Below are 15,267 nucleotides of genomic sequence, written 5' to 3'. Positions count from 1 at the left end.
TGGAATGCTCTGCCCCAGAGGGCAGTGGAGGCCCAGTCTCTTGATTAATTTAAGAAAGAGTTGGTTATTGCTCTCAAGGATTGTGGAATCAAGGGTTATGGAGATAAGGCAGGAACAGGATACTGATTAAGGATGATCAGCCATGATCATATTGAATGGTGGTGCAGGCTCAAAGGGCAGAATGGCCTACTCCTGCACCTATTGTCTATTATCTATCTAACCTTGCTAACCAGTCTCCTATGGGGAACCTTACAGAAGTCCATATAGATCACATCTACCGCTCTGCCCTCATCAATCCTCTTTGTTACTTCTTCAAAAAATGCAATCAAGTTTGTGAGACATGATTTCCCACGCACAAAGCCATGTTGACTACCCCTTATCAGTCCTTGCCTTTCCAAATACATGTACATCCTGTCCCTCAGGATTCCCTCCAACAACTTGCCCACCACTGACGTCAGGCTCACTGGTCTATAGTTCCCTGGTTTGTCCTTACCACCCTTCTTAAACAGTGGCACCACGTTAGCCAACCTCCAGTCTTCTGGCACCTCACCTGTGACTGTCGGTGATACAAATATCTCAGCACCATTACAAATACAAATAAATTAACTTATTCAGGAGTTTGCAAGCTTTTATAGACTTTACATTTCAGTTGAAGGCCGCATTCAATTAAAATAGAAAATTTCCATTGAATATCAGGTGTTCAAACATTCAGATGTGATTGCAACTATGCAACTTTCAGAAATCTAGTTTTCTTAAAATATGCCATGACACAACATTGGAAAGTGAGACAAAACTTGAGAATTCTTTGAGTAAAGAAGGGAATCATAAAACTGCCATTTTACCTTTTAAACTGGGATTCATTGATTTCCTCAGTTACTTTGTACAAAACCCAGTAAACACACAGAAATAACTGTGCAAATTGTCATTGTTGTATATTCATACATTTAGTGTAATGAAAGCTTAATCTCTTTTAAATTAGCATAACTGTTCATTTTACAATAGGTACAAGTTGTGCACCTTTAACTGAACAAAATAATGTGGTGATGGTGCATCATTTCTTTAAAACAATTTTTTGTTTGGTTGTGTTGATCAAGCCAGATGTTGTGAATTTTTTGTCGCAACCAACTGTTGACATCATCCCTTCAATAGATAATACTGAGGAAGTCAGCAACAAAATACAAAAAACATACAGAATGTAAACATACAGAATGGGTGGACTAATGGCAAATGAATTTCAATACATGTGTGAATGCGGGTAAATCACATCGGTAGGAGGAGTAGGAGACCACCAAATAAAAGTCTAATTGAGTTGAAAGTGCAAAGGGATCTCAGAACGCATTCGCAAAACATTAAAAGTAGCAATGCAGGTTAGCAAGTCTATAAAAATACTCCAAAAATGCACTGGCGTTCCTTTCTATGTTAAACTTGTATTGAGTATTGTGAACAGTTCCTTTATAAATATTACAACAAGGATATAAAGTTGCAAAAAATAAGGATAAATATGTTATCGTAACTGAATTTATAGCCATGACAAGCAAAAGGTTCTTTATTTTCCTCGAGAGAAGAGAAAGCTCGGCTAATTTCATAATGGATAAGTACATGCGGAGAGAATGGTCCCACTTGTGGAGATGTCCAAAGCCAGGGCCAAAAAGTGTAAAATAAGTAATGAATACTGTAAAGAATTCTGCAAAAACCTCTTTACATTAAGAGTTATTAGAATCTGAATGTAAGTTTGTTTGCTGAGCTGGAAGGTTTGTTTTCAAATGTTTCGTCTCTGTATTAGGTAACATCATCAGTGAGCCTCCGGTGAAGCACTGGTAGTATGGCCCGGTTTTTATTTATGTGTTTAGGTTTCCTTGGATTGGTGACATCATTTCCTGTGGTGATGTGATTTCCTGATTCTTTTTTCTCAGGGGGTGATAAATGGGGTCCACGTCAATGTGTTTGTTGATTGAGTTCCGGTTGGAATGTCATGCTTCTAGGAATTCTCGTGCATGTCTCTGTTTGGCCTGTCCTAGGATGAATGTGTTGTTCCAGTCGAAGTGGAGTCCTTCCTCATCTGAATGTAAAGATACTAGTGAGAGTGAGTCACGTCTTTTTCTGGCTAGTTGAGTTCAGTGGGTTTACATGGAAGTAAGATATGTTCATGAGGGAGAAAGGAACAGAAAGATGAGTTGATTGGATTAGATACAGTGCAGTGGGAGGAAGCTTGTGTGGAGCAAAAGTACCAATATAGACCACTCCATCTGAATATCCTATTTTGTACTGTTTGCGTAATTGCTATATTACTCCATAAACCCCTCTCATTCTGGAATAAATTGTTTAAACTTCCTCCCCATCCTATCAGGCGACATCATGAATTGCATTACAGGTTGGGCATCCATGTCGAAGAACTGAAAAGACAGTTCTCTCAGATGTCTTTTCAGAAGCAGACTCTGTGGACACATTGAATTCTGACCCTTTGGAAAAAGCTTTGCTTGGCTTGAACAGACCAAAAAGTGAAGCTTTCCTGATCTGTAGCAGCTTAAGTTGTTGTTTAATAGTGGGAGCAATACAGATGAGACCCTGATTGTATTGGGAGCACATTTGATTCTGTCAAGCGATGAGAGTTCAAGTTCCATGGCAGGACCAGAATGGTTTATTTGGGCTAATGATCCTTTGTATTAATGATGCAAATTCTGTTCCTCAGCCCCAAGAAGCTGCCGTGGGAAGACTTGAGAGTTGTTATTCTGTGAGGAATAAGATCAGGTTTGCTGAAGGACTTTTATTTTACCCTGTCTTCTAGGGTATTAGGCACACGGGAAGGATTTTCTGTTTCTGAACTGGAGCAATTCTGATATCTGCCACTTAAGTAAAGCACTGCTCACTATTCTTTTATTCTCTCTTTGTTACTGAGCAAGTATTTTTGTTGAGGATTAGTTTTTCGCAACCCATGAATTAATCTTTATGGAACATTCCCAGCTCAGTACATTTCAGCCTGTGTGAAAAGTCAAGCGAGTTAGTGGAGTGCATTTTATATTCCATCCTATATAGTATATGACCATCATAGCGTGATCAGTTTAGTTGCTTATCCTTGTTTGGAAGGAATTTGCAAGGGTTGCTTCCTGAAAGCTGCTGATATTTTTGCTGAAAAACATGTTTAGCATTTTAAGAGTGCGTTAGAAGGACCTTCCAGATTTCAGATTATACCAGAGCTTAATGAGCTCCTTGTGACGGATATGTATTTGCTTATATGTTAAAAACACCCTTGTGTGCGATAGTGCAATTGCTGATGTTGCACAGATATTCTTTTTGCTATTTCAGTAGTTTTCTTTTGAGAGACATTTTTCTCAAAGGGCAATACCTTACTTAAAAGGATGGTGCTCGTCAAGGCTTGGTTGTTATTTTGAGTTCATCCTTTCCTTTAATGCCATATGTATAGTTGATGAAATTATGCATCATATGGAAATGATACATAAACGTTTGAGTGAGAACAAACTTGTTTTAAACATGTCTCCATGTTATATAGTTTTCTGTATATAACATGTTTTAGGATAATCACACCTTGTTAATTCATTGCACATAGCTCAGGTGCCATCCTAGGTTAAGGGGATGGGACAAGTGATGTACACAGCATTGGATTATTTTTTGCAAGTTTTCAGAAATTACATGTTGATTGATTCACTGATCAGTTCATATGTTGGGTTACGTATTGTTGCAGTCTATGTCTGCTTTCTTTCGCAATAATTAAAACACTACAAAAGACAGACTTGTACTTTTTTTTAGATTACTTACAGTGTGGAAACAGGCCCTTCGGCCCAACAGATCCACACTAACCCGCCGAAGCGCAACCCACCCAAACCCATTCCCCTACATTTTACCCCTTCACCTAACACTATGGGCAATTTAGCATGGCCAATTCATCTCACCTGCACATTTTTGGACTGTGGGAGGAAACCGGAACACCCGGAGGAAACCCACGCAGACACGGGGAGAATGTGCAAACTCCACACAGACAGTCGCCTGAGGCGGGAATTGAACCCGGGTCTCTGGCACTCTTCATGACTTCAGAATGTTCCAGACATTTTGCAACCGATAAAATACTTTTAGATTGTAATCCCTGGTGTAATGTAGAAAACCTATTGACCATTTTGCAGACAGCAAGCTTTCATAAATAGCAATGAGTTTGTTTCACGTGGTGTAGGTGGAGGGATAAATATGGGTGTAGGTAATAGGGAGATCTCCAATGTTATTTGAAATTGTGTCATGGAATCTTGACAACTCCCTGAGAGAGTAGATAGGGCCTTGTTTGACGTCAGATCTCTCATCTGAAAAACAAAACACCTTGGTACTGCACTGGTGCATCAACCTAAATTACGTCTTCAAGTATATGGAGAGGAAGATGAACGCATTGATGACAATGTATGAGAACAATTCTCTGAGCCACGGCTGAAATTCAAAGTGCTTCATTGTAGAATGCTTGGTAGGAATGATAGGTATTATGAAACCAAACATATTTCCTAACATTTGAGAAAAGTTCATTAATTTAGCAAAGTTATTCAGAATGTGGAACGTAGATCTGAAAATATTAAACTGAAAACCCTAGAGACAGCCTGATTTAAAAACATTACCGCACAGACAATAAATTGTTTGAAACAAACAGAATGCTGGAGAAAATAAATCCGACAGCATCCATGGAGATAGAAACAGAGTTTCGAGTTTGGTATGATGTTTTGGTAACATTAACTTGGTTTCTCCCCACAGACGCTACCAGATCTTTCAAGATTCTTCAGTATTCACTGTTTGTTTCATATTTACAGCATCTTCAGTATTTTGCATTTATTCATGAGTTATTAGGCTTTCAGTAAATCATGACAAGATGAAAGTCTTTTAGATGATTTAATCGTACCCTTGTAAGAATATCAACTGTATTGCACTTCCCATTATTCACCGGAATGAGTGGACAGGATCTCTGCATGATGTCTTTGTTATTTTAAACAAGGTATCTAACAAAGGGTTAAGAAATTCAACAACTTTTGTTCTTGTCCCTGAGAAAATATTAGGAAGGATCAAATTTTTTTAATGTCCATCAAACAACTGTATTGCAGTTCGCAAAACAATTTCCAAAAACAGTACTTAAAGCATCTATATGAGAAAGTTGTGACATTCTGAACCAAAGTAAAAAGCTGACATGTGCCCAACAGCACAAAACAGTCAGTTACATAACATTACCTGGCAGTAGATCCTGTTCACAGGTCATACTGATGATTGGTGTAGATGTTAGAGATTTAGGGACTGCAGTTCTGAAGATGAGGCCGAGGTGAACACTTCTTCTGTGCATTTTATACAATGAATTTGTAATCCTGTATATTATTGATTAGGGAAGGCATCACCTCTCATTGATGGAAGAATGAAGCGAGCTATATCTTCCATTTTATCTATCTTTAGAATAATGATGGAAGAGTATTCAGTATTGACAGTGCAATGAGGTATACCATCCAGTATTGGTCTGTCATGAAGAGAAGGGAGGAAGGAGTGATTGAAGACACCCCCTAAGTCAGAAAAAAGCAGATCTCTGAATAAATGATAAAGGATAATAATACATCAGAGAATGCAACTAGTAAAACAGTCAGGGCTGTCTCCATTAACCAGAACATTAGCTTGGCTCAGTTGATAGCACCTTTGCTTCCAGATCAGATGGTTGTGGGTTTTGGTCCTTCTTCCAGGTCACCGCAAATAGTGCAGGTTGAAATTTAAGTACACCATTGAGGAGTACTGTGTGGACAAAAATTCCATCCTTAATAAAGGAAATTTGCAAGATGGATATGGAAATGACTGATCCCAGGTGGGGAAATGTAAACCGAGATATAGTAACTTAGAATTCAGGTTAAAATTATTTTGAGAAATCTTCGCACTGTTTTGAGGTGTGAATATCCTGCTTTAGATTATCACAGAGTCAATTTATGTGACTGGAGAAAAAGCCAGATCAATACATAGGAAGTAAGGATACGAAAGAATGTCTATGCTTAAGAAAAATGGCAAGTTGACATGATATAACCAAAGCCATTATAAACCTTTCAGTTCAGACATACAGTCTGGGTTTTGCACTGAGTTACCTGAGAATAAAAGCAAGTAACCCCTCTAATTTGCAGTGTACTATTTTGGGCATCCTTCTATCGCAGAAAGTTCTCAAAATTTTGTTATATCTTTGATATATTCCCAGTGTCTGCAAATAACACCTTCTTCAGTTCTGGGGAGTGCCGAAATTTAGCAATCCAGTTCCACCTGGAGTGTGGCTATGCTTTGCTATATTACTACGAATACAAGAAGGCCAAAGAGAATTTCGACAGAGCCCAGAAAATGGCAAAGTTGTCAACCACCATGACAGGTATGTTAGACTCGCATCATACTTTTCAGTATTTTTATTTCTTTTCCAGGCTTTAGCTAATGTAATCTCGAGACTGGAATCTAGCCAAGACAGCTTTTTTTTAAAAAATGTATATTTTAAAAAATCTCTGAAAATAATTAGCCGACTTCTTTGAGAATTTCATTTTGTTGTTAAACATTTTGAAAGTAGGACGCTGTAAATTTTCACGACAATGGATCTATTAGAGGTTAAAATGGCAAGATCATATACTTGAATAATGTAGTAACCATTGGCATTGGTCTCACTACACTACAGTCAGGTCTTTCCACTGACAGTCACTATCCATGTCTCTTGTCCACTGAGAAATGATGTCAGACTCAACTGTAATGCCCCAGTAACATATCCAGTATTGTCTGGACCGTGCAGATGAAGAATGTCAGTATAACTGCATTGTTCACTTTTTGTGTTCTCCTCTTCATCTTGCAATTGTTTTCAGGGATCCTTTCTAGTGGAAATGAATGGCAGGTGCTAGAGGTTAAAATTTAGTTAGCTCATCCTCTGCTGACTACGGAGTGATTCCATCTTAATGCTCACACTAGATTTAATGAAGGTGTAAGATTGGCATGGATAGAAAATTGGCTAGCGAGCAGGAAATTGTAGGCATAAATAGCTGTTGTTCTGGTTGGTAAGATATAACAAATGGTGTGCCACAGGGTGAGTATGTTTGCCTCAACCTTTTGCAATTTATATAAATGACGTGGATAAAGTGTCGGAAGGTGTGGTTTCTAAATTTGCTGATGCCACAGGTTAGGTAGGAAAGTAAGTTGTTCAAAGTTTGGGAGAAGATCTGTAGCTCGGGTGCTCGTTGTTGTGGTTCTGTTCGCCGAGCTGGGAATTTGTCTTGCAAACGTTTCGTCCCCTGTCTAGGTGACATCCTCAGTGCTTGGGAGCCTCCTGTGAGGCGCTTCTGTGCTGTTTCCTCCGGCATTTATAGTTGCCTGTCTCTGCCGCTTCCAGTTGTCAGTTCCAGTTGTCCGTTGTAGTCCTTGAATGTTTTGAAGTCAGAGGTAGAATCGATTTTTGGTAAGCAAGAGGGTGAACAGTTATGGGGTATAGGCAAGATGGTGGAGTAATCAGATCAGCCCAGATTTTATTAAATGCAGCAGCAGGCTCAAAGGCCTACCACTGTGCCTATGTACATTTTAGGTGGCACAGATATGATGGCCCAAATGGCCACTTAGTGTTTCCTAAATTTCTATTAGAATGACAGGAAGAGATTGAGAAAGGGCCTGGAAAAATCACATGGCCCAGGAATCTCCTTAAGTGTGCTAAGATTGCAAATAGCCCCAGTATTTGCTTTGGAGATGGGATCAGCGGTAAAAATTAGACTTGTATCTCCAGAAGTCTCGGGAAATTAATATCGTTACATTTCAAAAGCAAAAGTCACACTACAACCCGATGCCAATGACACTGAGCTGAGTTAAGGTTTTGAGCCTTGAAGTCTGAAGTATTAGATTTTAATTTGTTTGTTCATTGGGTGTGGAGTGTGCTCAGCCAGCCTTTTATGTCCATCCCTAGTTACTCTTGAGAAGGTCACATTGAGCGGCTTTCTTGAACTGCTGCTGGCCATATGGTGTAGTAACACTGCAGTGCTGTTAAAGGAAGCTCCAAACTATTGACCCAGCAGCAGTGAAGTGATGTTGATATAAATTCCATGTCAGGATAGTGAGTGACTTGAAGGAGAACTTCCAGATATTGGTGTTCCCCTATTACTGCTGCCCCTGTTCTTCTGGATGGTGGGGTTTATAGGTTAATAAGGTGCTGTTGAAGAGACCTTAGTTGAGAAGATTGGTATTTTAATGTAGAGAACCTTTGCTTTGCTTATTTGATTGTCACAAGATTGATTTTAAAACAATGGAGTAATGAACATGTCTATGATGTGTATATCCTTCAAAGCAATTGAGAGTATGGAAATCATACAGTTTTATTCTTGATTTTCTTGAATAATTTTGTATCCTGTTTCATTTTCAGTGAGTGAAGTTAAGTTTTTCACCTACTCTCCACTCCCCATCCCTTACCATTTCCTTCATAATGTAAATGCGATTTGCATTTCTTTAAGGTGCCTTGGGGAAGCGTACGCGATTCCAAGAAGACTATTTAGCTCAGCTTATCTTGGATGTCCAGCGGGAAGATGATGCCCTCCATCAAACAGATCTCATGCTAGCACCAACGCCCTTGGAAAATCTTCCCAAGGTAGCTCTCATGCAACTGTACTTAAAGTTTGACTGGTTCTTCAACTTGTTGCTATGACTTATAATTAACTGAGAATCATGTCTAGCTTAAAGTTGGTAACTATAAACATTGATCTCAGTGTCAAAGCCCTGTTTTCACATGGGAAGGGTGAAAGCTAACATGGGTAGCCACTTGAAAACTAGAACCACCTTCCGCATTGTCTGTTCCTTTCATTTAAATTTGTTTTTGGGATGCGAGTATTGTTGGCAAAACTAGCATTTAATGCTCATCCTTAAAGCAGATCATCATCTGCTATTCAGAACTGACTTTCTGAATAACTGCAGTCCGTTTGCTGGAGGTACCTACAACCGCAATGTTTTTTCTGCAGTAATTTGATACAACCAAGTAGCTCGCCTTGCTATATCAAAGGGTGGTTAAAAGTCAATGATATTGCTGACAATCTGCAGTCATGTATAAGCTAGATCGACAGAGATGAAAGATGGGTTGGCATGGTGGCTCAGTGGTTAGCACAGCTGCCTCACAGTGCTGCGAATGCAGGTTCAATTCCATCCTCTGGCAACTGTCTGTGCGGCGTTTAACAATTCTTCCTGTGTCTGCGTGGATTTCCTCTGGATGCCCTGGTTTCCTCCCACAGTCCAGAGATATGCAGGTTAGATGGGTTGGCCATGCTAAAGTGCCCTTAGTGTCAAGGGATATCTAAGTTATGTGGATTAACATAGGAAATGCAGAGTTACAGGGATAGGATAGGGGATTGATTCTGGTTGAGCTGATCTTCAGAGGGGTCTGTGTGGAATTGATGTGCCAAATGGCCTGCTTCTACACTGTAAGGATTCTTGGATTCTATGATCCTGCCCTGAAGAATGTTAGAACTTTTTTTTTACTACTGTTGGTAGTTTATGATCATTACTTAATGAGACTAACTCTTTATTCCAGATTTATTGATTAATTGAATTTAAATTCCTCTGACTGCTGTGGTATGATTTGGAATCTTCTATCAGACCTTTGGTCCAGGCCTCTGGATTACTGGTTCAGACCTGTGGATTACTAGTCCAGTAACATTGCCACTATGCTCTCTGCCAAATCTGGTCACTGGGCTCTGTATGTGTTCTGAGGACAAGACCATCATATGGAAGAAGACAAGGAGCTGAATAAGTTGTATATGATGCAGTTGATTATTGTGAGGGCCTTGCAACTGCATTTCTATCATGATTTTAATGTAGCAAAGTGACCTGAGACACTTCACAGGAGTGTAATTAGAAAAGAATTGGCACCAAGTCAAAGAAGGAGAAATTAAGGTAAGCAATTAAAAACTGGGTCAGTGAAGTAGTTACATAGCCTTAATTGACTTGGAGAAGGTGATAGTGAGATGCGTTCTTGAACTTCTACATTCCATGATGGAATTTTCTGGTCCTGATTGGATAGATAAAAGTGGAATCATCTGAGGCAGTCCCATCTAACTGGAAATAGAAGGGCCATGTGAAGAGAATGGTGTTGATGACATGTGAAAGACTGGCGGGTTGAATCACACACAAATAGCGGTATATGGTCACAGTCACAGAGGGTATTATTTGTGACTTTGAACAGAGCTACTTCATGCTGTGGCATGGACAGAAGTCCACCTTGGGGTGTTAGAAAGGATGGCTGTAGATTCAGGAAGCAACAACACTTGCTAGGAGTTTGGAGAGGCAAGAGATGCTGATAGTGGGCCTAAAGTTTTCAAGGAGAGAGGGGTCAAGGGCAGCGTCTTTATAAGGTTAATAATGGTAGATTTGATAGGGCTGAGGGTATTAGGAGAGAAAACTATTCTCAATCCATGGACTAGAATCAGGGTGATACAGTAGGCAATACATAAAGATTGGGGAACTAGACTAAAATGGCATGTTTTGACAAAATACATACATAAATTAAGCATTTTTTGTGCCCAATTCCTCCGCTTGTTGTGTTTGTCCAGAAGAAAATTAGCAGTGGTTTCCCTGTGCAGAACTCTGGGTAAAATAGCTGTCTGGTTCTAATTCTATAACTAAATCCTGATTTATACTCATACATGTTTTCCAGTGGATAGCCATCTCCTGTTCAGATTTACAAGTTACTGTTGTAACCTGAAGGGTTTGGCAACTATGTCCCATGAGTGTTTTTAAATATCTACCTGTCTGATCCTTGCTGGGCAGTGAGGGTTAAAATTATCCTGAGACTCTTTTAAATATTCACATGTTATTTTTTCACTGGAGCCCTTGAAACTTTACAAAGCAGCTGGAAGGTTCCAGTCAATTTTACAGATGTGTTCTATAGTCATTGTGGAACACTTCTGTGTAATGCATCGCAAATTTCCTGACAGCCCCCCCCCCCCCCCCCAAGAAGTTTTGGGGTTTGAGAGAAGTGCATTGCATTTACCAACATTGTGTTGGTAAACCTATTCCCTTCTCCTCCATGAAGATGCTTCAGGAAGCAACTTAATGGAACTTGTTCTGCATGACTAAAAGTTATCACTGCATTGATGACCAAGTAGCAAAATTCAATCCATGCCAGGTTAGGTGTTTGCTAAAGAGCTGTCCATTTTGAGACCTCTTAGCTGGAGAATTGTAGGAATGCACAATGTTGCTGTGCCGAGCTGAACACAAAGCATGGATATATATCCTTACAGTTTGAGTTCCTGTTATTCACCTAATTGTCTACAACTATATCATTTGGAATAGTGCAAATTAGCAACAGCACCCCTGAATGTTCTGTTTTTTTTACCAGAATTCCTGTAGCATCCCTAGCCTGTTCTAACAACTTTAATTGTGGAAATAACGGAACATCTTTGCAAAAAAAAATTGTCTTATCTGTTGCCAGGCGATTTATGTTTATAAGTATGATACTAGTTACTGAGTAATGAGGGATGGTTAATCTTGATTAACTTCTTTGGTAATGGATTCAAAAAAAGTCTTTAAAGAATTGCTAAGTAAACCTAGAGCGCATATCTTTAATTTTAATGGAGGTTGCTTCACATTGGAATCATGGCTCAGATTCAGTCAGGTGGAATTGACTTTGTGACATAGTGAATGTGTTTCCCCAGAGTTGCTGATAGTATAAGTTAACATAGACCTTCCAGTGAGTGACCAACTACCTTTTTAACAAATGACCTCCTGATAGATCTGCATTCAGTGGGAGGTGGAGGAATGTTATTGATTGAAAGAAAACAATCGGTTTTGTGTTTCTACCACAATCACTCTTTAAATTGTTGGACATCAGGAGTTGATTGTACCCCGTTGCCTTGCTTGATGTGTGATCACTGGAGAACAGCCAGTGACTATGCACCAGTTCTTGCTTTAAAAAACATTTATTCCATGTAATGTGTCTGGAATTTACGTTTAGAGACCCTCATTAAACAGAACACCATGGAAATGAATAGGAAGAGAAGTGGGACAAAAACACACCAAGGTAGATTTTACAGGGATCTGATTTTTACGTTACTGTGCTTCAGACATATTTCTGATTTTATGGGTTTTTTTCAAATCTTACTTTTGAAAAAGTCAGAAAGTTTTCAAATGCTTCATAGCAGCAGTCTAGTAGGATATTGAGAAGGAAGGTTAACTCCTGATTGATAAATACAAAGCTATAATCAACATTCACAGTTATAAACATTGTTTTTGTGCTAATGTATTTGGTAGTATTGAACAAGAAAGAGAAGCAAATATGATCAAGTCCAATGTGAAGTTAAAATATTCCTTTCCATGGATGTACAAAAACCTCTCCGATCTATTGAGAATTACCATGGAATTGGGGAAGAAGGCAAACCAGCACAACTTAGATTTACATAGTACCTTTAACCTAGAAAATGTACCAAAGCGCTTAACAAGAAGAGTGTCAGTGCAAACTTTTTAACAGAGCCACAAAATTATCTCTATGAGCTGATCACAGGTTAGAGGCCTATGTTTTAGAAGGGGAGGGTAAAGAGGCAGAGAAGTTTAAACAAAGTTCTCCAATGCCAAGGCAGCTCAATGAACAGTAGCCATTAAAATTGGCGATGTGCACTAAGGCAGAATTGGAGAAACACAAATCATGAAGGCTGCTTGGCCTGGAAGAATTTAGTGATAGGTGCAAGGACATGGAGAATAGATTTGCAAGCTAAGATTGGATTTTAAACTTGAGCTCTTGTGAGATCGGGTTCAAATCTGGGTCAGCATGCAAGGGGATGGTAGGTGAACATAAATCAGAGCAAGTTTTTGCATGAACTTGAGGTTATGTAGGATTGAAGACGAGAAGTCAGCCAGGAGAACATTGGAATATGCAAGCCCGAAGATATCAAAGACATAACTGTGGAGGATTTTGGTAGTGGTATGCTAGATCAGGCAAGGTAAAAACAATGACTGCAGATGCAGGAAACCAGGTTCTGGATTAGTGGTGCTGGAAGAGCACAGCAGTTCAGGCAGCATCCAAGGAGCTTCGAAATCGATGTTTCGGACAAAAGTCCTTCATCAGGAATAAAGGCAGTGAGCCTGAAGCGTGGAGACATAAGCTAGAGGAGAGTGGGGGTGGGGAGAAAGTAGCATAGAGTACAATGGTGAGTGGGGGAGGGGAATGAAGGTGATAGGTCAGGGAGGGGAGGGTGGAGTGGATAGGTGGAAAAGGAGATAGGCAGGTAGGACAAGTCCGGACAAGTCATGGGGACAGTGCTGAGCTGGAAGTTTAGAACTAGGGTGAGGTGGGGGAAGGGGAAATGAGGAAACTGTTGAAGTTCACATTGATGCCCTGGGGTTGAAGTGTTCCGAGGCTGAAGATGAGGCGTTCTTCCTCCAGGCATCTGGTGGTGAGGGAGCGGCGGTGAAGGAGGCCCAGGACCTCCATGTCCTCGGCAGAGTGGGAGGGGGAGTTGAAATGTTGGGCCATGGGGCGGTTTGGTTGATTGGTGTGGGTGTCCTGGAGATGTTCCCTAAAGCACTCTGCTAGGAGGTGCCCAGTCTCCCCAATGTAGAGGAGACCGCATCGGGAGCAACGGATACAATAAATGATATTAGTGGATGTGCAAGTAAAACTTTGATGGATGTGGGAGGTTCCTTTAGGGCCTTGGATAGAGGTGAGGGAGGAGGTGTGGGCACAGGTTTTACAGTTCCTGCGGTGGCAGAGGAAAGTGCCAGGATGGGAGGGTGGGTTGTAGGGGGGCGTGGACCTGACCAGGTAGTCACAGAGGGAATGGTCTTTGCGGAAGGCGGAAAGGGGTGGGGAGGGAAATATATCCCTGGTGGTGGGGTCTTTTTGGAGGTGGCGGAAATGTCGGTGGATGATTTGGTTGATGCGAAGGTTTGTAGGGTGGAAGGTGAGCACCAGGGGCGTTCTGTCCTTGTTATGGTTGGAGGGGTGGGGTCTGAGGGTGGAGGTGTGGGATGTAGACGAGATGCGTTGGAGGGCATCTTTAACCACGTGGGAAGGGAAATTGTGGTCTCTAAAGAAGGAGGCCATCTGGTGTGTTCTGTGGTGGAACTGGTCCTCCTGGGAGCAGATGCGGCGGAGGTTGAGGAATTGGGAATATGGGATGGCATTTTTGCAAGAGGTAGGGTGGGAAGAGGTGTAATCCAGGTAGCTGTGGGAGTCGGTGGGTTTGTAAAAAATGTCAGTGTCAAGTCAGTCATCATTAATGGAGATGGAGAGGTCCAGGAAGGGGAGGGAGGTGTCAGAGATGGTCCAGGTAAATTTAAGGTCAGGGTGGAATGTGTTGGTGAAGTTGATGAATTGCTCAACCTCCTCGCGGGAGCACGAGGTGGCGCCAATGCAGTCATCAATGTAGCGGAGGAAGAGGTGGGGAGTGGTGCCGGTGTAATTACGGAAGATCAACTGCTCTACATAGCCAACAAAGAGACAGGCATAGCTGAGGCCCATACGTATGCCCATGGCTACCCCTTTGGTCTGGAGGAAGTGGGAGGATTCAAAGGAGAAATTGTGAAGGGTGAGGACCAGTTCGGCCAAACGAATGAGAGTGTCGGTGGAAGGGTCTCTTGGGGACATCTGGCGAGGAAAAAACAGAGGGCTTGGAGGCCCTGGTCATGGCGTCTGGAGAGGAAAAAACGGAGGGCTTGGAGGCCCTGGTCATGGTGTTCTGGAGAGGAATAAACGAAGGGCTTGGAGGCCCTGGTCATGGCGTTCTGGAGAGGAAAAAACAGGGCTTGGAGGCCCTGGTCATGGCGTTCTGGAGAGGAAAAAACGGAGGGCTTGGAGGCCCCGTTCTGGTGAAGGAAAAAATGGAGGGCTTGGAGGCTAGATTAGGCAAGCCTGAAGTAGAAAAATGCATCTAATAAAAACTTAGGGATAGAACTACCTTTGACCCAGAAAGAACAGAAAGATCCCTGCTATGATCCCTTTTTTGATGTCAACAAGACAGTGGTTTGAAGCATATAGTTGATGCCGCCGCCTCCGAATTATGGAAGAGAATTCTAGTCCAGTGTTCCCACATGGAGTTGTAGGTGGAGGTTTTCAGAGATTGCACGGCTGATGCAAAGGCTTGAGAAACAGGAGGGAAGGTAAGTGCCCTCAAAATATTAGAGAATTTATAGGTGTTCAGTTGCTTATGTATTCAGATGTTTGGGTTCCAGATGATGGTGCCAGAGTGAGCAGCAAAATTGCAGGCATGTGTTTATAAGTTAGAGGGTGATCACTACCAGGGTCACAAGACCGCACTAACCTAAGCATTTTTA

At 41.2% G+C, this 15,267-nt stretch overlaps 1 protein-coding gene across 1 annotated transcript in view; it reads left to right on the top strand.

Moving 5' to 3' along the window:
• ttc27 (tetratricopeptide repeat domain 27) overlaps window positions 1–15,267 on the top strand; it is a 220,596-nt gene that overhangs the window by 43,451 nt on the left and 161,878 nt on the right. The window contains exons 6-7 of the mRNA XM_072580509.1: window positions 6,203–6,367; window positions 8,466–8,599. Coding sequence (XP_072436610.1) covers window positions 6,203–6,367; window positions 8,466–8,599 — 299 coding nt within the window. The remainder of the gene's footprint in view (window positions 1–6,202; window positions 6,368–8,465; window positions 8,600–15,267) is intronic.

Source organism: Chiloscyllium punctatum, chromosome 11 (genome assembly GCF_047496795.1).
Source record: "Chiloscyllium punctatum isolate Juve2018m chromosome 11, sChiPun1.3, whole genome shotgun sequence".
NCBI classification, from domain to species: Eukaryota; Metazoa; Chordata; class Chondrichthyes; order Orectolobiformes; family Hemiscylliidae; genus Chiloscyllium; species Chiloscyllium punctatum.
The sequence above is the reverse complement of the archived record's forward strand: the minus strand, read 5'-3'. Positions and strand labels throughout refer to the sequence as shown.